Source organism: Rhinoderma darwinii, chromosome 6 (genome assembly GCF_050947455.1).
Source record: "Rhinoderma darwinii isolate aRhiDar2 chromosome 6, aRhiDar2.hap1, whole genome shotgun sequence".
Lineage (NCBI taxonomy): Eukaryota > Metazoa > Chordata > Amphibia > Anura > Rhinodermatidae > Rhinoderma > Rhinoderma darwinii.
This window is the reverse complement of record NC_134692.1, coordinates 36,762,538-36,789,590: the sequence shown is the minus strand read 5'-3', so window position 1 is coordinate 36,789,590 and position 27,053 is coordinate 36,762,538. Positions and strand designations below refer to the sequence as shown.

The following is a 27,053-nucleotide window of genomic DNA, read 5'->3' as shown; positions in this document are numbered from 1 at the left end:
TGCTCATTTTAAATGTCAGAGGCTGCCAGATGGGCTTGACAAATGTGATACTCGCACAGGTTCACTGGCTACAGTGTAAACCAATTCAGAAAGGAGAATAGCTGTTCAAGGACCCTTAAAGTATCCCGTGCCTTTAATCCACAAAAGTTGTCGTGACCAAATCTTTATCATTTGATATATAGATGGAGTTTGCACCAGTACCATATATACTGTACATGTTGAGTTACACAGTTCTTCTTTGTTACAGATGAACCAGCACAAATGAATTCCCTTTGAAGGTGATGGGCTTTATGCCTTGGAAAATAGGCTTTCTTTCAGAATTCGGTCAACCTTGACGGTTTTTACATGTTGTGTTATTATACTATAGTTTATTTAGTTTACAGTATATTTTTCCAGATCTGTAAATTTGAACACACAATCAATTTCCATTATTGCACCCGGTTTGTCTTGCTTTAATGTGTTGGTCACCGTATAGATGGGACCCTGAAGATCAGATTTGGTAATAAATACAAAAGTAAAAGCGAATAGTAACCAGATAAAATCTAAATAGCAAAATGAATATAATGTAGGGTGGAATACAATATTAAGGCATCATGCACACATCTGAATAACGGATCTATGTGGTATAAATCTATAATACGGCTCCCTGAGATATCCGTGTGCCCGCACTGTACGTCTGTGTGTCTCCAATTTTATACAAATGTTCCCTGTGAATCTTTGAGAAAGAAATAAGGTCATACTCCATCACATGCCATGTTACGGAGGTATTTTCTTCTAGACACATTACTTCTAGGAGAGAATGCAGTGCCTCATGGAGGCACCATACATCAACACCATACAAAGTCCATGCACACGGCATTGCAATGTGCATGAGCCCTAATACGGCATGTAGAATAGTTTTCAGTTTGACAATTGTTGCACTAATTCAGTTCTGTTATAGATGACCCCCTATAAGGGGTTGTGTTACTCAAGGGGACTCCCCTATTTGGGCACCCCCTCTATTATCTAAAACAAAGATCTGTGTCCATCACAGATTTCAGTACTAGATGTCCGCAGGCATCCACTATAAAGAATTGATTTCAATTGGTGCCCGGTAATGCTTTGTTTTGCATAGAATACAAGCATTTAAATAGTGGCTCCCCTATGGATAATAGTTGAGTGTGAAGCTCGGAGTAGCTAGGTCCCCACAATCTGCTGCTGGCAGGAGGATTCACATGTGAACTGATATTGTCCAAACCAGACAACACTATAAAATAATATATCAGATATCTTCTGAAAATTCTGTTCTTAACAGTGGCCCTCACCATCCGTGTATAAATACCATTAGCAAAGTTTAGAAAGAAAATAACTTCTAATTGATGTTTTTATTTTTGAATTTCGCAATGTATGAAGTTAAATAGTTGTTGTTTTTTTTAGCCCATTCAGGAGCTAAATTTCCTATTAAGGTAGCCATAGACATGACAGACACCTGTGCCCGCGGGCTGTGATTATGGGCACGGTCGTGTACATGGGGCCTTACTGATGGGCGTCAGTGCTGAAAAAATTATAGAACCTATCCTATACTTGTCCGTAATTACGACAAGGACTCTCCCATAGAAGCCTATAGGAGCTTCCGTAAATACGGACTGCTACGGATGTGCATCCTTATACCGTCCGTATTTACAGAAGCGTTGCTATGCAACATGCTGATGTCATCATTTGCATCCTCCCCCTTTTTTTACAGATCCGTATATATGGATAGAATACGGATGCAATACGGACTGTATTTACAGACAGTATTTCGGGGTAGATGAAAATACAGTCGTGTGCATGGGGCCTAAATGGCCCCAGATCTCATATGAGCCAATTATCTTGAGGGTGGGGGACAATAGAATTGGGTTAAACACCAATGAGTCCTCTGAAGGTAGATGTTAGGGACGGTCTGCCATTCACCATAAACATCTGCTCATTGGGTGATGTGCCCAAAAAATTTCATGTTTATAGCCTCTGTGGGTGAGGCATAGTAATAAGTCCTGGCAAGTCTATGACTAATTTATGCCTATAAAAAAAAAAAAAACATGTCAATGCTATAACTTATGATTGTGGGAAACGAATGTCTTTAAACCGTTTTCTCTAATGCTATACGTTATGTAGCCAGGACGTGTAGTATTGTGTAGTGGAGCCTTCATTCTAAAGTCCCTACATCAGATATACACACACACTAGGGCCATAAATAACTTGTGTTTCTACTCATAGTGAACATGGGAATGTAACCTTTTTACATTACGTCTCTATTAGGTTTTCTTAAATGTTTATATGTATTTTCACAAACTCTTGCTTTTTGCATTCATGTTTCCTTAGCAGTAATTAATTTTCCAACCTATTATACGCTGAGAACAATTTTAGTGTATGTATTAATAAGGTATTGTGCCAAGTTAGTTTAGCTTAAAGCTGTAGCCATACATTTATTGATATTACTGCTAATTTCTTCATTCTGCTCACTTGATTAATTCTGTGTATAAACCATAATTAATGTTCTATCCATTTTATATGAAAACCACCTATGTATTCCACTTGGAACTTGTCCCAGAAATATTTATTTTGTCAGATGTTCATGTTTCCACTCACATTGGAGGTTAATGCTGAATGCCAGTGGCATCTTTTGCAAAATAAGAAGGGGAGGCAGACTGTAAAATAATGTTCAATTCCCTTAAAAAAATCTACTTTTGTTTAATGGGGATTCAGTGATCATTAGGTCATATAGAACAATGAGGGAATATGTCATCTAGAAATGCACTAGTCAAAGGCTCAGTTCACATTTGCGTTCAATGAGTCTGTCGAGGTTTCCCTTTGTCGTTACAGTATTTTTGACAGCAAGAATAGCGCAATCTGCAGTGCTATACTTGCCATAAAAAATATCAAAACCTTGGCAGACCTTATTAAAGTCAATAAGATCTAGTTTGCCAGTGTCCGTCTAAAAATTGGATCTGGCATAACGGTCTTGTATTTTTTAAATGTAAGCCATGACTCTAGTGCTATCCTAGCCTTAAAAGTATCACATTAAAATAGGTGAGCCACCTGTAAGCTAAGTATATCAGCTCTAGTGCGCATACCAAAAAACTGGAGAATAACAAAGGAAGCAGATAAAATTAGATGGAGAAGGAAACAGAGAAATAAGAGCACGGTACAATGAATGCCACCTCCAGCAAATGTTATGACTATGTAGGATCGTAAGGAAAGTGATTCCTACTGGTAGTTGAAGGCAGGAGAGGACCAGGGTCCACCAGTACAATATGATTTAAAATCCAGAGTATTCAGCCCACAGAAAGTAGTCACAAGAGTGTCCAGAAAAATCAGATTTTGTAGACTCAAGTCCCACAATATTTCTTTAAAAAAGGTGTTCCTTTAAATTTTCAGTTTTTTGTTTTTTTTAAATGGATGTATTTTTAGTAAAGTATAGTATTTTGTTTCAAAAGATAGTTTTTATTGTTTCTTTTCTAATAGAAATAAAAGAGAAAATATAACAGTAGTGGCATTATATTTTGTATCCATAAGTTATCAGTACAATGTAGATAATAGCCAACGGAGAGAGCAAATCTCTTAGGAGGCCGTGGAGATCAGCGGGCAAGAGTTAAAGTTTGGTCATTGACAGTGGGCACATGCGTTTCTAGAGTGTTATCTCTTGAAGGTATTAGATTAATTATAGTGAAATATGGCAAAAGTTTAAGTGGATTGGTGTTCTGGTATATTTATGTAGGATGTTGTGGGAGGTATATGTGGCTGCTGAGTAAATAATAGCAAACGAAAAGGCAATAATAATAAAGAACAATGGGCATGTGATGGAGGATTTGGGTTTTCCAAATATTTGTCAATTAAGCTTCTTGCTGCTAAGATAATATGGGATGCCACTGCTCTTGTATGAGGAAGAAGTAAATAAGTTTAAAGAAAACATAGTTCCAAGTCCGGTGTGGGAGGTATGTTAGTTGACAGCAGGTTATTTAGAGTTTTTAAAATGGAGGACCAGAAGGGGTTTATTTTTTGGCATGTCCAACATGCGTGGACGTAGGTTCCATGTAAACCATCATTTCCAACAAAAGTCAGAGTAGGAGGAGTTTGTTTTTGCTATTTTTTTGTTGGGTTCAGGTGCCATTTCAATATCCACTTTTCCAAACCTTCCATTCGCCTCCCTTCATACTGGGTCCTGTGTCTTGTCTGCCTGTCTTCTACGTTACATGTTGTGCTTCTTATTACGTGTTCAATTTCTCCTGTTACATACCACCTGATATGCTATTACTATTTACCTATCGAATGTACACTAATTATGCTGGATTAGAATGCTGGCCATCTTATACTTATGTGACTTTCTGCATATTCTATTGGTTATAGTTGCTATGACACACTTAGTGATACCTATTGTTTATGCTTTTGTTTATATTTTTACGTCAGTCTTTTTATTTTCTGTTCTATTTCTGTAACTGAAAAATCTCCATTCAATAAAAATACAGTTGCAGAAAAAAAATATACACCTTCTTGAAAGTTCCCATTGGTGAACTCCTTTGGTGACCTTTTTGCTCCATTTAAGAGCTGATTGCCATTTTTCCAGGTTATATGAACATCCCAAGTCCATTTCCCAGTGTTGTATGTATTTAGATTTGTTGTCGCCATTATTGCTTGTCAACTCATTGTTAAAGGTTAATATTTCCTTAGTGGGTGGTTTCTGAGTGGAAAAAAAATAGGCTGTTCAGGGGAAAACTGGTTTGTCCAGAGAGTTGGAAGAGAGGGAGTGATGGATCTGTAGATATTTTAAAAAAAAGTCTGATTTAAGGGGATTTTACACTGGGCAATTATCGCGCAGACAAGCGTTCATAGAACGCTTGTGCCCGATAATTGTCCTGTGTAAAAAGGGCAGTGATCAGCAGATGAATGAACAAACGCTCGATCATCTGCTGGTCGTATCGTTTTAAAAAAATAAAATATTATCATTGTCGGCAGCACATCTCCCTGTGTAAAAAGGGAGACGCGCTGCCGACATGATAATAATGTATGGGGACGAGTGATGGGAGTAACGACTGCTCGTGCCCATTCATAGCTCCGTGTGACAGGAGCAAACGAGCGCCGATCAACGATGTCTCGTTGATTGGCACTCACTGTACCGGCCGATTATCAGCCAGTGTAATAGTGCCTTTAGGTAGATGGTATTTGGAGGACAATTGTGAGAAAGAAAGCATGTGATGATTTTTAGCCCATTGTTAGACCAATTGGAGAGACTGGTATCTGGGCCCAGGGTTTGTATGAAGGTTATTGGTAGTAGACATAGAAGTAAAATCTCTATTTGGAGGTAAGGCTCTTTTACACTGGGCAATTATCGGGCAGACAAGTATTCATAGAACGCTCGTTGCCGATATTTGCCTTGTGTAAACAGGGTAGCGATCAGCAGGTGAACGAGCAAACGCTTGTCAATCTGCTGATCGTATCGTTTTAAAAAACTGAAATATCATGGTCGGCGGCAGTACATCTCCCTGTGTAAACAGGGAGACATGCTGCCGACATTATAATAATGTATAGGGATGAGTGATCGACCACTCGTCCCAATACATAGCCCCTTGTGAAAGGAGCAAACGAGCGCCGATGAATGAGCTGATCGCCGCTCATTGCACCGGCCGAAATTCACCGGTGTAATAGGGCCTTTAGGTCTATATATTTCTTCCAGCCGATTTGAGTGGCTTTAATACTGAGGGGTCTATAATATGCCAGTGTTTTGTGTGTTTTTGATATGCCATGCAGGGACATCAGTCCCCCAGCAATTACTTATTCTTCTATTTGAGCCCATTGTTTGATGGTTGTGTCTGGCCACTAGTATTTGGCTTGATCTAATAAAGTAGCCTGATTTTATTGTTTCAGGTCTGTGAGTCCCATGCCTCCTCCTCTCCCATTTTAGTGTCATAACCAGGAATTGGGTTCTAGAGCAGGAACCTGCCCAGACAAATGAAGAGATGTATTTTTGAAGTTGACTAAAGGTGTTAGGGATTGGGATTGCTATTGTGCACACGGTCTTCAGGACTCAAGATACATGTGTAACGTTTTAAATGTAGAGCAATATTTATCAGTATTATTATATTATAGTACATACTCTTTAAGCTGCATACAGCTATGTAGATTTGACTATAGAGGAATATCGAAACATTTATAAAAGCGAAATCCCACCAGTTTCATGAAATCTGACTTGGCTGAACCGTTTCTTTTTAATTACACCACTAGTGATTGTAAATCATTAGTTTTAAACCACCACTTGCAATTAACATCTCCATACGTCATCCTGTGCCCTTTTCTTGCTATTATTAGACTTGCAAATTATCACCAATGGAATACCCCGAGCCAGGTGATATAAAAGTGCAAATGACAAATTGCCTTTGCTTTGTAAAAGTTCAGATAATTGATTTTGTAAAATAGGAAACACAAAACTTCAAATGAGTCTATCTAAGCTCCTTGTGTTGTGACTGATGAAACACTATGTGTAAGATTTACTATGGTGTGAATTTAGAGGGGAAAAGTTAACGTCAAATTAATAAACAGTGTTAGGTGAATTGTTAAATAGCCTTGTTTTTAGTACATTTCCCATCATCTATAAAAACGATTTATATACATGTTATAAAAGTGTTTTCGCCGTATATTCAGGCATATTGCTTATGTCACACCCGTACATGGGATACGGCATTAAGGAGGAGATACAATCACCTATTAGGTACAATTTTTGTTAGAAGGGGACCGTGAAAATAAATGAATCACATCATGTTCCACAGCTCGAATCCCAGCGATCTGCTGTAATTTGTGGGGTAACCCAGCAGCAGGTACAGCTCCGTAGTAGAAATAATATTAATAACCTTTCTTTGTATAGCGCCAACATATTCTACAGCACTTTACGATACAGGGGGAACATGTACAGACAATTTTAGACATGACAAAACTAATTAACAAATCAAACAAGAGGAGTGAGGACCCTCATCGCAAGAGCTTACAATCTATTAGGATATGGAGTTTCATACAAGAGGTAAAAACTGCTTGTTTTGTACAATGGTCCAGTCATCTTTTATTAAAACAAAATGGGACAGTGCACATAAAGTTGCATGAGCCGGTCACTAGCCAGTATCTGTGTATGACCGATTATCAAGTGCATTAAGGTGCAAGGAGTGTGGGGGATACTGCTGAATGAAGGGGTTACGTATTGAGAAATAGTGGTGTGAAAAGGGTAGGTGTCAATTTAAAAAATGTGATTGCCTAGAAAACTGTGGATGTTGGGAATTAAGTGGATTCCAAAGAACTGGTGCAGCACTAGAAAAGTCTTGGAGACAGGAGGTTCAGATTATGGAGGATGTTAATCTGAGATCGTTGGCAGATCGCAGAGCACGGGTAGGGTGGTAGACAGAAATTAGGGAGGAGATGTATGGTGGTGCAGCACTGTGGACAGCTTTGTGAGTGAGTGAGTGTAATAAGTTTAAATTGAAATCTAAAGTTAAAGGGCAAAGCTTGAGTGACAACTCCTTTAGGAGTCTCTGTCCAATGATAGTCATATTTGAAACTCTGCTAAAAATTTGCCAAAAGAAAACTAAAGAACTTTTTTTTTTTGTGGGCAGTTTTTGGAAGGGTCATTTGGGGGATTATGTTCCCCATGTAGTTTAAGCCTAACTTATTCTAACTCTTCTTTGTGTCTCTTTCCAGTATTTGACGTATATTAATATATGTTAATTATATTGCGATTTATTGTCACAGGATGCCATCATTCTGCTTCACCCTAACCTTATTTTAAAGAGGCTCTGTCACCAGATTTTGCAACCCCTATCTCCTATTGCAGCAGATAGGCGCTGCAATGTAGATTACAGTAACGTTTTTATTTTTAAAAAAACAGCATTTTTGGCCAAGTTATGACCATTTTTGTATTTATGCAAATGAGGCTTGCAAAAGTCCAAGTGGGCGTGTTTAAAGTAAAAGTCCAACTGGGCGTGTATTATGTGCGTACATCGGGGCGTTTTTACTACTTTTACTAGCTGGGCGTTCTGACGAGAAGTATCATCCACTTCTCTTCAGAACACCCAGCTTCTGGCAGTGCAGACACACAGCGTGTTCTCGAGAGATCACGCTGTGACGTCACTCACTTCCTGCCCCAGGTCCTGCATCGAGTCGGCCACATCGGCACCAGAGGCTACATTTGATTCTGCAGCAGCATCAGCGTTTGCAGGTAAGTAGCTACATCGACTTAACTGCAAACGCCGATGCTGCTGCAGAATCAACTATAGCCTCTGGTGCCGATGTGTCCTCGCTCGTCCGACACGATGCAGGACCTGGGGCAGGAAGTGAGTGACGACACAGCGTGATCTCTCGAGAACACGCTGTGTGTCTGCACTGCCAGAAGCTGGGCGTTCTGAAGAGAAGCGGATGATACTTCTCATCAGAACGCCCAGCTAGTAAAAGAAGTAAACACGCCCACATGTAACACACATAATACACGCCCAGTTGGACTTTTACTTTTAAACACGCCCACTTGGACTTTTGCAAGCCTCATTTGCATAAATACAAAAATGGTCATAACTTGGCCAAAAATGCTCGTTTTTTAAAAAGAAAAACGTTACTGTAATCTACATTGCAGCGCCGATCTGCTGCAATAGCAGATAGGGGTTGCAAAATCTGGTGACAGAGCCTCTTTAAGGGCATATTAGTTTGGCATGAAGTTGTCCTTTAATCTTCCATAATGACAATTACCCAATCTATGCGTCTATTGAGATTGTCAATAATCATTGCTTTTTGTATTTCTGTTCTGGTGTTGGATATATTTAATTCCTCCAGCAATACATGAGTTAACCACTTTACAATTTTCTAAAAAAGAATGACAATTTCTTTTCTTGTCCACAGGGAGGACGATATGTTACATTAAAGCCAAAATCTGATCCATCTTGATAAATTGTCATGATAACATTGTCAGGTGCAAGTGGCAAACAAATCTTGTAACATCACATCCTATAACAATTTCTATTTTTACATCTCTGATCCCATTAACCTGCCCATGTTCTGTATTTTTCAGGAGACGAAATGAGTTTTTTGAACTGGTCAGTAAAGGAGACTACAACTGGAATGTTAAAGACCACAGAATCATATTCAGGTGAGGAAAATGTGCTGCGGAGTTATATTTTGATGTTCTGGAAATTCAGACGGTTTATATCTTAAAGCTATTTACCATGTATTCCTAAAGGGTTATTACTGACAAATGACCAGCAGGCTGCAATCAATTCAAGTGATACATGTAAATTACACTGGCTGATATATACTTAAAGATTTACACGGCCATGAAAACGGGGGCACCGATCAACAACACAGCTCGTTGATTGGTGCTCGTTTGCTCCTTTCACAAGGAGCAATGATTGCTTATGTATGGGGACGAACGCTCGATGGCCACCGGATAGGCCATCAGTATATGATCTGTGGGAGTCCGACACCCGAACCCCACATCGATCCACTGATCCGGTGGCCTGCGGGCACTGAATGTTATGGCACATTATCCAATGTACAAAGCCAGAAGCAGTTGACTCCGTACATTGCATAGCGGCCATGCTGCCGAACTGCAGTTCTGCTCCTATTTACTTGAATAGGAGCAGAGCTGCAGTACTGCAGCTCGGCCGCTATTCCATGACCGGAGCGATGGACGTCCGGTTCCCAGAGGCAGCCAAAGCGGCTTAACAATGCAGGGTCCGAGCATCGGACCCCCAAGGATCATGTACTGATGACCTATCCAGTGGATAGATCATCAGTTGTCCGGTCATGGACAACCCCTTTAAAGGTCCATAACATATTGTCCCAAAAAGTTGCCTGTTGCAACAAAAATTATATCTAGTTTCAGAGTTATTTCCAATTTCATAATTCACTGTTTGCAAGTTCTGCTAAGAGGAGCGAGTCATTTTTAATTCCCTTCTCTGTGGACATTATGCATTTTATACTCCTATGTATATAATAAGACCATTTATTATATTATTTCTGTTGTCTATTAAGTTTTTCTCAAATACTAATATAATTCAACAAAGTCAGTAGTAATAGGTAACAAGCACTAGCATGGTATGTTTGCTTTGATCTTCCCCACTCTTTCAGATCAATGCTGATGACAGCATGTGACCTTGGAGCTGCAACCAAACCATGGGAGATCTCAAGACAGGCAAGTGTTGATTTATTGCTGGGTAGGAGGAGGAACATGCTGATGGGACAATATTACAAGGGCTGCAATGACTTACAAAACACCGCCATAAAAACATAACCTTTGTGATTCTGTACACCATAAGATTTACAGTAATAGTCATTTTTCCCCATAATCATATATGTTTACGGCCATCCAAGGTAACTGAACATGTTTTGCATGTTTGATAATTTTTCGATATCCTGTTGTCCATTTTCAACTATGTTTTACACGTTATTGCATTAGGGCAAATGTCATATAATGATATTGGGGAGCTTAATGTTTTTTCCAGTCCACATCGGGAGACATCATGGCCGTGTTCTTTTTTTCCATTACTTGGATTACAATATAAAGCTGTTATTGATGGACATGATGGTATGAACTTGTGTTTTAGTGAAATTCACAGTCTGGTGTGCATGAAAGAATCAAACTAATTTATGGAGTTTATGTCCAATCATGAATTGATCACCAACTGGGATTCATGGGGGGTTTTCATATGCCATTCATTACTATAATAAAATACCAAACTACCATGAAATTCTGTTTGGATGATTAAATTCACAGCCAAATGTCCAATGGAAGACATTTGATGTACCGCACTTTTCTTACTATATTGATATTTAGGATGGGGTACAATTGGCAGTACAATTCAATACAATACAACCCCTCATCATGTAACAGATCTGTCAGGCATTAAGTCCTTAAAGTTACTGGATTTTTCATTTTTGTATTATTATTATTATTATTTTGGTATACTTCTGTGATCTGGAAAACCAATTATATACTGTCTAAGGAAGTTACCTGGTGGCCCACGTTATGAATATTATATGTTTTACGGCTAGGCCTCATGATATGGGTGTCTTTTTACATGTGTGTACAACAAAGAGCCTGTACTGAGCCCATGTGTAGGAGGCAGAATCGAATAACCCACCCTACAGCTAATAGACCCGCATTTAAAGGGGTTTTCCAAGTAATTTAAAAAATTGGCCAATGCAGGAGGGATACAAAAAAAAAAGAGCCATTACTTACCTCACAGATCCTCGTCTTTCCAGCACCGCCACTCCGTTCTTCCCCGCCACTGTGTATTGACATAGCTACAGCGATGACGTGCCCATATACCCATGTGATTGCTTTAGCGAAGCACTGGCCTCAGCGATGCTGTGCCATATACCCACTGAGAGCAGTGATTGGCGACAGCGATCACATGGGTATACGGGCACGTCATCGCTGTAGCTATGTCAATACACAGTGGCGGGGAGGAACGGTGCGACCGTGCTGGAACGATGAGGATCTGTGAGGTAAGTAATGGCTCTTTTTTTCTTTGCATCCCTCATACATTGGTTAATTTTTTAAATAACTCAGAAAACCCCTTTAAAACTGGAAGCTAGTATTTTTTTTATCAACAGGTACTCTTTTATAGGGTATATTTGCCAAATAAGCAAACTAGGACACCCCCCGTAGAAGATTTTAAATTGAAAACAATGTAATTTATTTTCCATGTATTACTATTCCCTTTGTCTATTAGTCCTAACCCAGCTTCGATAAAAGTAATAAAGCAAGAATTTATGGTAATGGCGCATAAGCATTTTGCAGGTACAATTACTATGTTTTAGTGTATTTACAAACAGTGACTGGGCAGCAGAAATTTTAAGTAAATTGTCTCATTTAGAAAAAACATTTTCAAATTCCTTTAATAGGGGTCCCCCATTCTGGACTCTTATCTATTAGAAAATGCTAAAACTAGTTACAAAAAGCATGTCTTAAATAACCCAGAACATCCGTGCATTACACATACAACACATTGATTTCAATGGTAACTGTGTAATGCTTAATTTCCCCTGCGGTGGCGCTACAGTTAAACATTTGCTATGATGTTGTTTCCCCACAGATTACATCTGATCACTGGGGGACACTCTATGATCAACTTATCATCATGTGAGCCTTCTAACAAAATGGGATTGTCTAAAACTAACATCCCCTTTAAAGGGAACTTGTCACCTCTCCTGACAGGTCTATATTGTATTCCCCATTAAATAATTCTGGAGAATCTTTTCTTAGAACTCTATATTGTGCTGCTCCTCTGTCATTACTGGGTGTTACCAGTTGGGGGGGGGGGTGTCCCTACACAGACTAACAGTGTCCAATCAGTGCTGAAAGAGTGAGACTGTGTAGGGACACACCCTCTGACAAGGGGAATGGTAACACCCAGTTGTCAATTTATTCATACAATTCTAGGAGGAATAACAGAGGAACAGCACAACGCAGAGTTCTAAGAAAAACTGCTACAGAATTGTGATTTAATGGGGATTACAAGTAATTCCTAAAATAGATGTCAGGAGAGGGGACACGGCCTCTTTAAATACAGATGCCAACATAGGTCAGATGAGTGAATGCTATGGGCATGACATCATGTCATCTAACTGCTTCCCTCTGCTGGATTTAGTAATGTCTCACAAAGTCAAAGTGTATGTGTTTGAGTGTGAAGGGCATTTGGTTTGTTAAAAAAAAACTAAAAAAATCCTTGTGTTGTTTCTATTCTCAGTATTGCACTCTTTCATAAGAAATCATGAGGAATGCAAAGCAAATAGGGTGCTATAATCTTTTCAGCTATCCGCCACCCCATCTTTCAGACAGCTTGTATTCCTCCACTATGGGGCTACCTTAGGCACTGTCACATACTGACATTGATGAATCAGTTTCTGCATAGTTTTTAAATTTGAGAGCTTTCCATTCATTCAATCAAATGTCTTCCTCGGCCATCACATCCTGCGGGTAATATGAATGAATACAAAGAATACTGATTAGCATCAATAGCGGGAGCTGGAAGAATCAGATTCAGCCATGCATATTTACAGCGGAAGGTTTCTACACCAGGAACAAAGACTTGTGAATAGTTTTAGTTGAGAACTTGTGTGTTGCAAAAGGTTCAAAACAATGCCGAATTGGAGAGGTCTATAATCGGATTTGTTGTACCTTTAGGTGGCCGAATTAGTGACCAATGAATTCTTCGAGCAAGGAGACCGAGAACGATCAGAGCTCAAACTGACTCCTTCGGTAAGTGTTATAGGGAGCTTAGTAAACATCCCATATGGGAAAACAGCTTTACTTATTTACAGAGCTTAAACTGACATTCACATTCACAGGGTAAGAAGACAAAATGACAGTAAAATTCTTATTAGGGGTTGGAGCTTTATTCGGCAAATACAGAGCTCCAGTGCCCCATTCTCTTTCACACATGAATAGCAGAACGTCAACAGCCCAAGGCCAATGCTAAAGGAAATTATCTATATTAAGTCACGATAGACATCCATAGGAGCTAAATATGTACAAGGACGTAGCTTTAGGGGTTCAGAGGTGGCAATTGCACATGGGCCCTGGTCCTTAGGGAGGCCCAAAGGCCCCTCTGCCACTCAAATACACCATAATTGCACATGTAGGTGGCAGGCCCTGTACAGATTTTGCATTTGCCATCGAAATTGTACTAGTTATGTGGGAAGTTGAATAACATAATCTGTTGAAATCTGCCAATAATTCTATAGCTGGATGTACGCTTTAAGATTTTTGTTTTTGTAACCAGCCTATTTTATGACCAGGCAATTTTTTTCATTTTTCCATCGTCATTTTTAAACAGTTATAATGTTTTTATTTTTCCGTCGACATAGCTGTATGAGGACTTTTTTTTTGTGGGATCAGTTTTGTTTTTTAATGCCACCATTTTGAGGTACAGATAATTTTTTGATTAACTTTTTTTAACTATTTTTTTGGGGGGCAATTCTGCCATTGTTCTATGAGTTTTAAATTTACGCAATTCACCGTGCGGCGTAAATAACATGTTGCCTTTCTTCATCGGGTCGGTACGATTATGGCGATACCACATACGTAGAGGTTTTTCATGTTTTACTACTGGCACAATAAAAACACTTTTGAACTAAAATTATTTGTTTTTGCATTTTTGCTTTCCAAGAGCCGTAACATTTTTATTTTTCCGTCAATGTAGTGATATGAGGGCTTGTTTTTTGCAGGACGCAACGTAATTTTCATTGGTACTCTTTTGGGGTACATAGTACTTATTGATTAACTTTTATTATGACTTTTTGGGGGTCAATGGAAAAAAATAGCAATTCCACCATTGTTTTTTGCGTTTTTTGTTTTTTTTACAGCGTTCACCTTGCGGTTTAAATTACATGTTAAATGTATTGTTTGGGTCATTACGGCTTTGGCGATACTATATATATGTACTATTATTTCTTTTTTTTAAACTTTTACTAAATAAAACCGCTTTTTAATGGAAAAAAATGGTTTTATTTTATTTTTTTAACTTTAATCTTTATTAATAATTTTTATTTAACATTTATTACTTATTTTATTAGTCCCACTAGGGAATTTAATAGGTGATCTTTTGATCGCAGATATAATGCTTTGGTATACTTCGTATATCAAAGCATTATTGCCTGTCAGTGTTAGGGCTTATTTAGACGAACGTGTAATACGTCCATGCAACGCGTGTGATTTTCACGCGCCTCGCACGGGCCTGTGTTAGTCTATGGGGCCGTGCAGACTGTCCGTGAGTTTCAGGCAGCGTGTGTCCGCTGCGTAAAACTCACGACATGTCCTATATTTGTGCTTTGTTCGCGCATCACGCACCCATTGAAGTCAATGGGTGCGTAAAAATCACACGCAGCACACTTCCGTGTGACGCGCGTGATTCGCGCAACAGCAATAAAAAGTATGAATGAAAACAGAAAAGCACTAGAAAAGCGGTCACTATTGAACATTTTAAAAGCAGCAAACGTAAAGTAAGAATTACTGTGCTTTGTCAGCCTGGCAACAGGTAGTCTACAGTGGGTGCAGTTGCTTCTCCTGAAGACCTTACCAAAGGATATTCAAGTCCAAGGACACAAAGTCATTGATTCATTTTGACATATCATGAATCAGGAGCAGGACTAGAAATGACTGGGCCATATAGCACAACTTCAAAAAAGACATTATTTTGGAGATTCTGAAGCAGTATGTTTTTTTAGCCACACATGGAGACCTGAAGCCTTATATATACTATACATTGCACATGACTTCACTGAAGTTAAAATAATGGACCGCAAATATAGATGAAGCCATAGCAGATGCATTGTCCATTTGTGTAGGTTTTAGCCCTCAGCTGAGAACACAGGTCTCTCCCAGGAATATTCCTGAGATTAAATACAATTAATTAAATGGTAGTGAACACTTGCTTTTCGATGAACATATCACAATTTACTAAAATACTCTGGTTCTGACTTGTACATATCGCCCAGTCAGCATTGCTCACTATTGCTATTGGATTCTACCATTCATCTAAAAACTTTAAAGTAAATGGCCATTTTTTTGCATCATGTAATTTTTAGGTCCAAAATTCTGCGCTAATTAATTTGTGAATATATCTTTATAGCCGTTAAAGCTTCATTTTTCAGATATAGATCTCCAAATCCCATTCATAGCTATACAGATATCCAGGGGCGTAACTAGGAAAGATTGGGCCCCATAGCAAACTTTTGACTGGCCCCCCCAACAACCAACTGCTCTGCCATAATATTCAATTATAATTGTGTTCTGAGGATGCAGATAAAATTGAATGTGGCATGATCCGGGGCACTGGGCCAAAAATGCCCGGTGGTAGTGGCATCACTGACGGGGCCTGTGCTGCCCGGCCTGGCACATAAATGTTCTCTAAAGGAACAGTTATGTGCCGGGCGGCGCAGGCCCTTCATGCCGTAGGCCTCGTAGTAGCCGCTATGGCTGCTATAGTGGTAGTTCCACCCCTGGAGTTAACTAATAAAACTCAGGTTGCCTGCAGCCAACATTAAAGTGGGCTTAGAGGCTTACTGCACACACTTTTATTATGGATTTCCATGTATAAACAGTATGAAGTAAACTTAGAAGAAAAAAAGGTATGGGGTGGATTTTATTAAACACTTTACGCCAGTTTTTTAGCTTAGAAAAGTCGCAATTTTTACGCAAAAACATTACGATTTTTCTATTTTTACAAGACCTTTGAAACAAAAGTTGGCTGTGCTTAGCGGTAGGGGGTGGGGTCACTGCAGCCCGATAAATCTATTATAATTTATGCCAGAAAACTGGTTTAAATTATAACGCTACATTTTATTTTCTGCCCTGCCGCACGGAGATGCGCCTAATTTACTAAATTTTAATAAATTAAGCCCATCTTACTTCAGCATTTTTTAGATTAAGCCTCATATATGAAACGCAAATCTTAATAATTTCCCCCTATATGTCTGACTCTTTATAGCGGATTGTTTTCTTTTTCTTTCAGGCCATTTTTGATCGTAATAGAAAAGACGAGCTTCCTAGACTACAGCTAGAATGGATTGACAATATTTGTTTTCCTTTGTATGAGGTAAGTAAATGTTATACTGCGGAGCTCCGTGTTATGAAATAAAGACATGTATAAAAAAATATTCCAGTTTTTAAATGTGACACTGTCTTTTATAACCAATCAAACAAGTGGCATTACCCTATGACCTTCCTTGGACCACTTTTGGTAGGAACTAACCATTGCATAGCAAGAACACTCCACAAGATCTGCTGTTTTGGAGATGCTCTGATCCAGTCTTCTAGTCACCACAATTTGGCCCATGTCATAGGGTCTTATTACACGGCCCGACGTGAGCCTTGTAAAGAAGCACCGATCAACGAGACAGCTCATTGATCAGCGCTCTTTTGCTCCTTTCACAAGGAGCTATGTATGGGGACGAACGCTCGTTACTACGATCGCTCATCCCCATATATTTTTATCATGTCCGCAGCACAGTTTATACAGGGAGATGTGCTGCCGACCACGATAATATTTTATGCTACCTAAATGATACAATCAGCCGACGATACAATCAGCAAATGCTCGTTCATCGGCTGATTATTGTCCTGTTTACACAGGACAATTATCGGGAACTAGCGTTTTGTGAACACTCGTTTGCCCGATAATTGGCCGGTGTAAAAGGGCGCATAGTCATTCAGATCCTTACATTTGACCATTTTTCCTGCTGCCAAAATATCAACGTTAATTACTGACTTTTTCACTTGCTGCCTAATATATCCTTCAGTTTGACAGATGCCATTGTAACAAGATAATCAATGTTATTCATTTCAGTAGCCAGGAGGGGCACTAATGCAAAAAATGTGCGACAACACATTTTTTAAAAGTATGCCCACGCTAACTCTCCCCTTATTATAATGACCATACCTCAATAGTCAACCTTGGATATAACATTAATGCAGTCTTGTGTTCTCAGCCTTATTGCCCAGAACTAGTGACGCATAAATTGTTCTAAATAGTTCCCATAACATAGTATCCCCATACTAGAGTCACATAGTGTGGGCCAAACATCAACACAGAGTTGATCAAAATATTGTGTTGGCCACATAGCAGTGTCCATAAAAAGGTTACAAACTTATAGCCATACCCACAGAGTAGTTACTGCAATAACAGTCCCCATAAAAACATGCCAGAAATAAATGTACAAATTTGCTGACCATAGTACCCCTATAAGACAACTCACCGATTTCCTACTATGGTTGGTCCTGCACTACTCTCTACTCTTCTAAGAGGAATCTACAATAAGTAGTCAATCAGCAGCCTTTTAAGGCTAGGGCTACACGGTCGACTTAACATGTCGCGTGGCCAAAAATCGAGGGGTGCATCCCGCTTAAAGTCAACGTGGCTGCATAGGCGACCCACAGGTTGCCGCGACCGTGTGCGGAGTCGCAAGAAATCCAAACCTGCTGTATTTCTTGCGACTGTTGATCGTGAAATTTCTTCGCTCCTAGATATTCCACAAACTGACTTGTTGCAACAGTGACATCCTATTACAGGACCACGCTGGAATTCAGTGATCTCTTTAGAATAACCCATTATTTCCCAAATGTTTGTACACCCAGACTACATGGCAAGGTGCTGGATTTTATACACCTGTGGCAAAGGGACTGAAAGAATCACCCGAGATCGATCGATCGATCGATCGATGAGTATATTAAAATGAAAATTACCATCATAATCTTTTATGCTATAAAATTGAAGATGTCCAGTCCTCTACTGCAATAGCCATTATATTCACAATAAATATCTGTTGTAAAGTGTTGAGAAAATCAGTCCGCCACAATTAAATGTATCTGGTCTTTTATTTAAATCCATTACAGCTTGCAGTAAATGTAGAAAATGTTTTTGTTAGTTGCTGAGAGGGCAGAACATAGGTCAGAGCATTTGGGAGATCACAAATGGCCACATTCTGAGATGAGGCAAGTTTGAGAGTAACAATCCTCTCCTGAGTCATCGCCTACTAGGATTTCCTAAGGGAATGTATTGATGTCAGCGACTCCTCTCCGCGGCAGTCTCTACACCACGCTGTGCAGCTATTAGCGTGATGCTCAACTAAAGGGAAAACACAGCAGCAGAACTAGAAGTCAGTGTTGTTAATGCCTTCAGAGAAATTGGAAAGCTGATGTCACATTATCAAGCTGTGTAATTTCTCCTACAAAGAGAGAGACTTTTTGGTGCTTTTTTGTTTTATAAAGTGTGTTTTTATTGTACAGCAAGAGCCACGTAATGCTTCATCTTATTTCTTCTCAGCGGATATATTATGTCACTTTTAATATTTTTTTTAATATATATTTTCAGTTCAATTATGAAACATAATATACACAGACTATTGGATATTAGTTTTTGATCTTTGCTCTTTTATATGTTATGATAGTGCAGAATATCAATGTATTCTATGTGAGGATTATTTTTGCTCCTCATGAATATTTATTAGGGATAAAGCCCTGTCCAGTCTTGTTAAAATATTTAGAGGTTTCCTTTACATCTCCACAGTTGATTGGTTTGTCATATGACCTCATATACACTGACCAATCACATTCACTGTTGATCCGCAAAGCCCTCACTGAAGCTTCACCCTATAGGCAAACTCTAGACTCATTGACACCTAATTAAAATGTACTGCAACTTGGCAGAACCAGACCCTAAAAGGACAAGAGATGTTATATTATAACGTAACATTGATTATAACAAAAAAAAACATACAAAAAAAACCAACACAATGATACAAGAGGAAAATTACCGTCTACCACAAATAGGTCTATTATATATTATAGTATATTATATACAGACACACATATAAAAGAATATTATGGACCATTCTAAATTGTTTTGATGTGTGGAATAAACTTTAGTGCACTTACAGGAAGCCATCTGGTGAACCTGTAGAGAGGCACAAAGGTTCCTGAAGGCCAAACTAGGTAGATATTAGGAAATTGTAAGAATATTAGGGAAGACAACTACAGTATCCCTGCTGTAATATTTACAGCTCATGCTATTGATGTCTTCAGGGCAGGTCTGTGGTCACACAGTGCGCATTGGTGGCCTCTGCTAAAGGAGGCGCTACAGATGGCCTGACCTCTGAAGCTTGTGACTACCTTGAATCTTAATATTCCATTGGCATTACATTACTTTATGTATGGAGTTATTTGATCACTCATGTTAGTATTATTTGAGCATGGTAATGTGTTATTCACTGTATGCTGGCACTCTATAGCCACTGTTTGTAAGGTTTTTTTGGCCAGCTTATGGCACTTTATTTTGGACACCATACTGTATGTATAATTGAGACACTGTATGCTATGGTTATTTGTATACTGTATGACCAAACACCATACAGCAGGTCCCACACAGGGCATCATCCAACATAAGGTTGTAAGGCCACTTCCAGGGAACCCCTAATCAGGTTCCGCTGTGCCCGAAAGTTCTACCCAAACCTTGGATGGTACGTACTGGCATTGTATATAGTCAGCTAATACGGGCCTCTATCTGTGAAGTACATGTGCAAAGTTTTCCTTTGTAAAACAATAAAACTGAAGAACTTCTATCAGTGGATTACAAGTCAAATACAATTCAAAAGGTTGAATGCATATTACATCCTTTATATCTTCAAATCCATAAAATGAAATCTTATTTCACGGACCACAAACATAGGTGCCATAATGAACTAGTCTGGAATTTAGCATTTATAGGCCCAGGTTATGCGTAGACTTCTGCACCTCTGCACATAATGCCATCTTCCGTGGTAGGGGGTGAACATGGGTCTAAGGCCCGTGTGCCACATAAGGAGGCAGCAGTAATATAATTGGCATGTGACGGGTGGTGCCATATTACATACTTTGAAGCTGTCACCTAAATATTCAAACTACACCGCACACCATAATGCTTTATAAACCCATACCATAAGACACAAGTCTAGTTCCATTGTGGGTGGAAATATATTTTTCATAAAGAAAACAATACTGTAATTGAAAACAAGAAAAATTCTCATAACGCATGTCCTCATTGTGGTCATATGCATTTATATATTCCCAGTACTCCTTGTTGACACAACTACCGTATGTTATGAACTCATATAATGTAAAGAATAAAAATAAATGTAGAAACCACATTGAAAAATTATGGAAACTCTGGTGATATCAGCTACTTGAAATAAGACATATATTAGTTTGGAGCCTCTTTACTACACTCTCAAATAACACGGCTTTCCCATGAATATAGTCCAGTGTGACAGAAAAAGGCGAATATCATTTCTGCAATGAAAATGACACAAAGTGAGATGCGCACACACAAGAGATAAAATGAATAACAATTCAGACAAGTTAAGATGGAAAAGACAGCAAAGAAAACAGACTGGAAGACACATTGAAAAGATGATGAATGGATGGCTATATTGCCTTTCTATTTTCAGGAAAGACAAATAGCAAAATATACTGCATCAGAAAGGACGTAAAAACAATGATGGATGAAACACTTCAGCTTCAAAGGAGACTTAAACATATTAGAATCCGGTGGCAATCCTGGATACGGCCAGGTAAAGCAGGAAAGAGGAGCTCTGGATATGAGATTAATACCACTGGAAAAGATTCCTTAAGAGCTTTTACTAACAGAGGAGCAGAACATAGATTGCGGCTCAATATAAATGCTCAGCAGAATAGGTTCTGTCGGCTTGTATTTGAAGACCTAATCCTTAAAACGTTCGATCACTCATGAAATGTAAATGCAGTTTCTTGACACATTATATGGCAATTGCCTCTGGTCAGCAAAACCTTACCAAGAAAGAGCAGTTTTCTAGGAAATAATAATGTGACATTAAAGGAAAACTGCAAAAGCGGTACACTGTTATGCCTGAGGGGGCGGTGCATGACAAAGAGATTCTGTCTATGCAATAGCCATGTTCCTTCAAGGAATATCACACATCACATACAAGGTTTCCTTATATAAGATTGACCCTTTAACAGGAGGGTTGGACTAGCGCCAGCTGGATAGTGGGCATTGTGAAAGGTTTAGTTAGGAATGGGGCTTTAAAAAGTTTGGAGTAAGGCTAAATCGGCCTTTAAGTGCCACTAAAGATTTAAAATAGGGATTGCATCAAAATCTCATGATAAGTTTTAATACTGTGATGTCTGTTTACTATTAGTCACATTACTTACTAGAACAACATAGTTTCTAGCAACAATATTTCAGGCATTGTAGTCAGACATAATCACAAGCAAGGCTCAAGATTAAAGAAGCACTCCAGTTATTTTTTTTCTTCACTCACCCCTTTGTGTGCCTCCTGCAAGTTTCATGAGATTTCCCCCACACACTCTTGCCATTCCTGTACTTTTTTTTTTTAACATCCCTTAAACATCCCTCGTATCAGGCGATTCTGCCGCCATTTTTCGATTTCTCAACTGTCCCGTTTCTGCTTCCCCCTCCAACGTGCCTACGATATTTCATAGTTTCCCTCGCTTGAAAAAAAAAGAAAAATATATACTCACCGCTCAACAGGGGCTCTTTAGTTTCAGGCGGACAATGCCCTCCTTTAATGCATCTATAACCGCATGTTTGTGGGGTCCTGATATCTGGCATCAACCGGTTCGGATTAGGATTGCGGTCCACCATTTAAGGACTGATTTAGGCCATGTTCAAATTTGCGTCATGGCTTCTTTTTTTAGAACAGAAGCCATGAATCTCTGCCGGATTCAGCATACGACACATCCAAATGGCACACAACGGACTCTATTGCCTTATAATACGATCAGTATGGGTTTTGTCAAGGTTCCATTAGTTTTGATGGCAAAAAAATTCTTGCAGTCAGAAGTGATGGAACCCCCAAATCCATAGTGTGAACACAGCCATAGGAAGAATCGTTGGCAAGCAGAGTGAGAATTAGGTCACTCAACAAGGGCACAAGAAAAATGAGTTAAAGGTACTAAGCACTGTCACAAGCATCCTAATGGTGTCTGGTATGGTATGAGCCAGAGAAAATGCCATGTCACTGCTCAAGAGCCACCCGTCACTCTATACAGCCATGTCCACCAACTACTGTATTTAACAGAGTTGTGGCCTTGGCTCAGCCCATTATACACTGATGAAGGGCAGCAACGTAAGTTCACCTTGGCCCGCAGTTTTTGTCACTGATGCACCTGAAACAGACAATGACTGTTTGGTTTCTGAAACAAGTCTGCCGTTGCTTTAAAATCTCATATATGACAAAGTGCTGATTGTTGGATACATTTTATAGCAGCCACATACAACTAATTGGCTATGGCTAACCATTTTTTTTTTTTTATTGTGATCTAGTTACAAAATCTGTATTTTTTTTTATGCAGATCTTAAGTTACTTTTCTTTCTATAAACACTTTATTATGTGCATTTATAAATTAATACAACATATTTCTGCATGTTGACCCTGACATCAGCAATCTTCATTGTAACCTCTTATTCAATTTAACACCAGGAAAGTCCATTTAATAATTAATTAGTGGTTTACAAAATTTCCTTCACTGCCTCGTGTTTCATTGCAGAACTTATAGCACCTCTCATTTTGTATGCATAGCGCATCGGCTGACTGCTTAAATCAAACTTTTATTGCGGAATAAAGTTCAGGAAGAGGCCAATACATTTCTGGGCACGACTTGTTAAAACAGCAGGACTGTGAATTAAAACAATGCAGATTCTTGCCTGGGACACGCACTGTGGAAGTTTAATCTTTCCCTAATATATGGATGAGTCCGTCAGACCCTTGAGTGCGATGCAGACCAATTTATCACCTAAAAGACAGCCAGTATTGTAGATATTGAGGTATCTCTCAATCCTCAATGTAGAAATGTTCTACTGAAATAAAAATGTATATACATATAGAAATATGTGTATAGAAATTATTTAACATGTTACCTGGAATTTATGGGCATGTTTGGTCAATATATTGCATCTTGCTATGTTACTTCTAGAAATTGTATTCATGTTATTTGTACTATCACAATACAAGTTTTTTCCCAATGATTTATATAGTGGAAAATGCTTACCATCATAATCCTCAGTGACCCCAAATATAATTTGTCTTGCCTAATATATTAAATGAACACTCTGATACCTCGTGTTCTGCATAATGAAAGTCCATGGGGGCGGTGCTTGACACAATGATTTTCTCTTTGTTGTTCTTTGAATTAGTTGGTCATGCACCAAACTGCCCCCAAAAGCCCTACACTAGGTGTAACACTATTTTGCCTTAGGTGTTACTTTAATGTGCTTTCAGTAATGTCACCAATGATAACATAGATTTACAAGTTCAATTTGATGACATCATCATAGTCAAGAAACAATCAAGATTTTAAGACCTCTTTCTTTACTATTGTGATATCTTAGTAGTGATGTCTTTAATTGACACATTTATTCAGGTCATCTATGAGATTATCCATTGTGATGTCATGTTGTGAATGGATGAAAAACTGCATACATAAATGGGAGTCTGAGTCACATAGAACATTGACATGTGCCCCATCTGTTAGGCCGCATGAACACGACCGTAAAAACTCCCATAATTACGGCCCGTAATTACGGGCCCATAGACTTCTATAGGCCACGCGTACCTCCCCGTATGCTTAAGGGAAGGTGCCCGTGCCGTTGAAAAAGATAGAACATGTCCTATTTCAGGCCGTAATTACGGCATGGGCAGCTATGTCTATGGGGCTCCCGTAATTACGGGTGACTACGTGTGTGTGCACCCGTAATTACGGGAGCGTTGCTAGGTGACGTCAGTAAATAGTCACTGTCCAGGGTGCTGAAAGAGTTAAACGATCGGCAGTAACTGTTTCAGCACCCTGGACTGTGACTACCGATCACAATATAGATAAAGCTGTAAAAAAAAAAAAAAAGACGTTCATACTTACCCAGAACTCCCTGCTTCTTCCTCCAGTCCGGCCTCCTGGGATGACGTTACAGCCCATGTGACCGCTGCAGCCAATCACAGGCCAATCACTGGCTGCAGCGGTCACATGGACTGCCGCGTCATCCAGGGAGGTCGGACTGGATTTCAAGAGAGGGACGCGTCATCAAGACAACGGCCGGGTAAGTATGAATTTCTTTTACTTTTATTACGCAAAGGGCTGCCCCTTCTCTCTATCCTGCACTGATAGAGAGAAGGGCTGCCGATTACTGCAGTGCAATTTTGCAGCCAAAAACGTGCCCGTAAATACGAATGGAATACGGGTGACACCGGACCCGTATTTACGGGCACGGGTCCGTAAATACTGGTGCAATACGAGTCGAATACGTGTGACCAAGGACCCGTATTTACGCCAGTATTTACGGGTGGACAAAAATACGGTCGTGTGCATGAGGCCTTAGAGTTTGAGTTATCTGCATTGGCCAGCTTTTGGATAATTTATCCAGTTAATCTTTTATGAATGTGTATATAGTTTTGGAAGTATTCATTGTTTTCAGATTGCGGCACAAGGGAGAGGGGAAACATTAGGGAATATAAGGATATGTTTGCACTCAAATTCAAAAACAGCTGAAAATGACGGAGCTGTTTTCACGGGAAAACAGCCTCTGATTTTCAGCTGTTTTGTAGCTGAAAACGTTTTTTTGAGCTGTTTTTTGGAGCAGTTTTTCAATAGACACAATGAAAACAGCTCTTTGACGGCATCAAAGAAGTGAGATGCTCCTTTTTACGTGCCGTTTTTCCAGATGTTTCAAGGCGTTTGGCTAGCATTTTTCAAGGCATATTTAGAGGCTTTTATGCCCTGAAATACGCCTGAAAACTATGCTCGTGAACATACCCTTAGGGAACGTTTTCGGTTGCGTCGTGATCTGCTCCTACAGACTAAAGAGTACATATACCCTGTGAAAAGCATGGAGGATAGTATGTACATCATTTTGATAAAACAATATTGAAAACAAAATCAAAATTCGGGATTGGGATTAAATATCAAAAAATGTGGATACATGATACATTTTGGTCTTTTTAAAAAAAAAAACAGTTTGTGAACGTCTAGTTATGTTCAACATAAATCTGACATTTGCATCTACAAGTAAAAACAATTTTTCATGCTAAGACATTTCTTCAAGTCTCACAATAAAGTTTTTAGGCATCCTGTTATTACGTATGTGAATATTTACCTGTAAAAGTAAATGTCCATTCTTCTTGGAGAGCTCATCTTATTTTGCCATGCTACTCTCTGGTTGACATCTTGTTGACATATCAACTAAAAAGACAAGCTGAATAAAGAAAATAATAGCGTAAGCGTTAACTAAAGCATGATATTGGGGCCGACATATAGAACACTAAGAAGCCATTCCATTAAGATTTCTCTCTCGTAAGCTTGGAGAACTTGTCATAGCTAAATCCAGAAGTAATTATCATTTATGTGGCTTCTTAAACTGCTTCATAGTTTAATGATGATTTTGTTCTTTTTTGAAAGTTCAACTAGACAAATTGATTGTTTTCATATTTCAGTACAAAAAGAAATGAGAACTCATGAGTAATATTTTGAAACTGTACGAGATTCAGTGTGTTCTTTCCATTTTGAAATAAAGTTCTGTAGAATAGGTTAATATTTGTAACATATGTGGATCAGTTGAAACAAAGTAATAAAGAACATATTAATCTATCCTGTATTTCTAAAAATATATGTGTTGGTTAGATTAGTTAAAGATTCCACCCGAAAAATGGGCAAAACAATTATAGTGATAGCCATTAACCCCTCAACACTATATCTAAAAAGGGTATAAACAATGAGAATAAACAATTTAGTAAAAACCCTTAGGCTATGTTCACACGGAGTATTTTGGGGGAGGAATATCTGCCTCAAAATTCCGTTTGGAACTTTTTTTTTGAGGCAGATATTCCTCTCCCTGCACGCCGATTTTCGCGGCAATTATCGCGCCGTTTTTCGCCCGCGGCCATTGAGCGCCGCGGGCATAAAACAGCGAGAAATACGCTTTCTCCTGCCTCCCATTGAAGTCAATGGGAGGTCAGAGGCGGAAGCGCCCGAAGATAGGGCATGTCGCTTCTTTTTCCCGCGAGGCAGTTTTACTGCTCGCGGGAAAAAGACGCCTACGCCTCCCATTGAAATCAATGGGAGGCGTTCTCGGGCCGTTTTTGCCGAGTTTTGCGACGCGGTTTCCGCGTCAAAAAACTCGGCAAAATACCCCGTGTGAACAAAGCTCCCCCATTTTCTCACATGCTTATCTTATTTAAATGCTGCTCTGGTCCTGGCCTCTATAGGTGTCCGCCTCTCCGATGTCTAGATTTGGACTTTATCCATGTAATTCATAATGATGTCCTGTGATCCTAGGGACCTATTTGCTGCCTGTAAAATGAACTCACAAAACACAAATAAAAGGTTTTAAAATCAATATGGTAAGGGAAATCTGACAAAGCGCAAGCACATTTTAGTATAATGTTATAGGTAATAATATTATTATATGATTCTGATAACACTACCACATTTAACAATGTAGACATAAAAAAGTTCATAGTTCACTCTGACCCTATTTACTACCAAG

General features: G+C 39.1%; 1 protein-coding gene across 1 annotated transcript in view; it reads left to right on the top strand.

Annotated features, from left to right (window-relative positions):
* PDE11A (phosphodiesterase 11A) overlaps positions 1-27,053 on the top strand; it is a 374,654-nt gene that overhangs the window by 330,444 nt on the left and 17,157 nt on the right. Inside the window, exons 16-19 of the mRNA XM_075829512.1 lie at positions 9,053-9,130; positions 10,111-10,174; positions 13,172-13,246; positions 16,500-16,583. Of these exons, the coding sequence (XP_075685627.1) occupies positions 9,053-9,130; positions 10,111-10,174; positions 13,172-13,246; positions 16,500-16,583 (301 nt within the window). The remainder of the gene's footprint in view (positions 1-9,052; positions 9,131-10,110; positions 10,175-13,171; positions 13,247-16,499; positions 16,584-27,053) is intronic.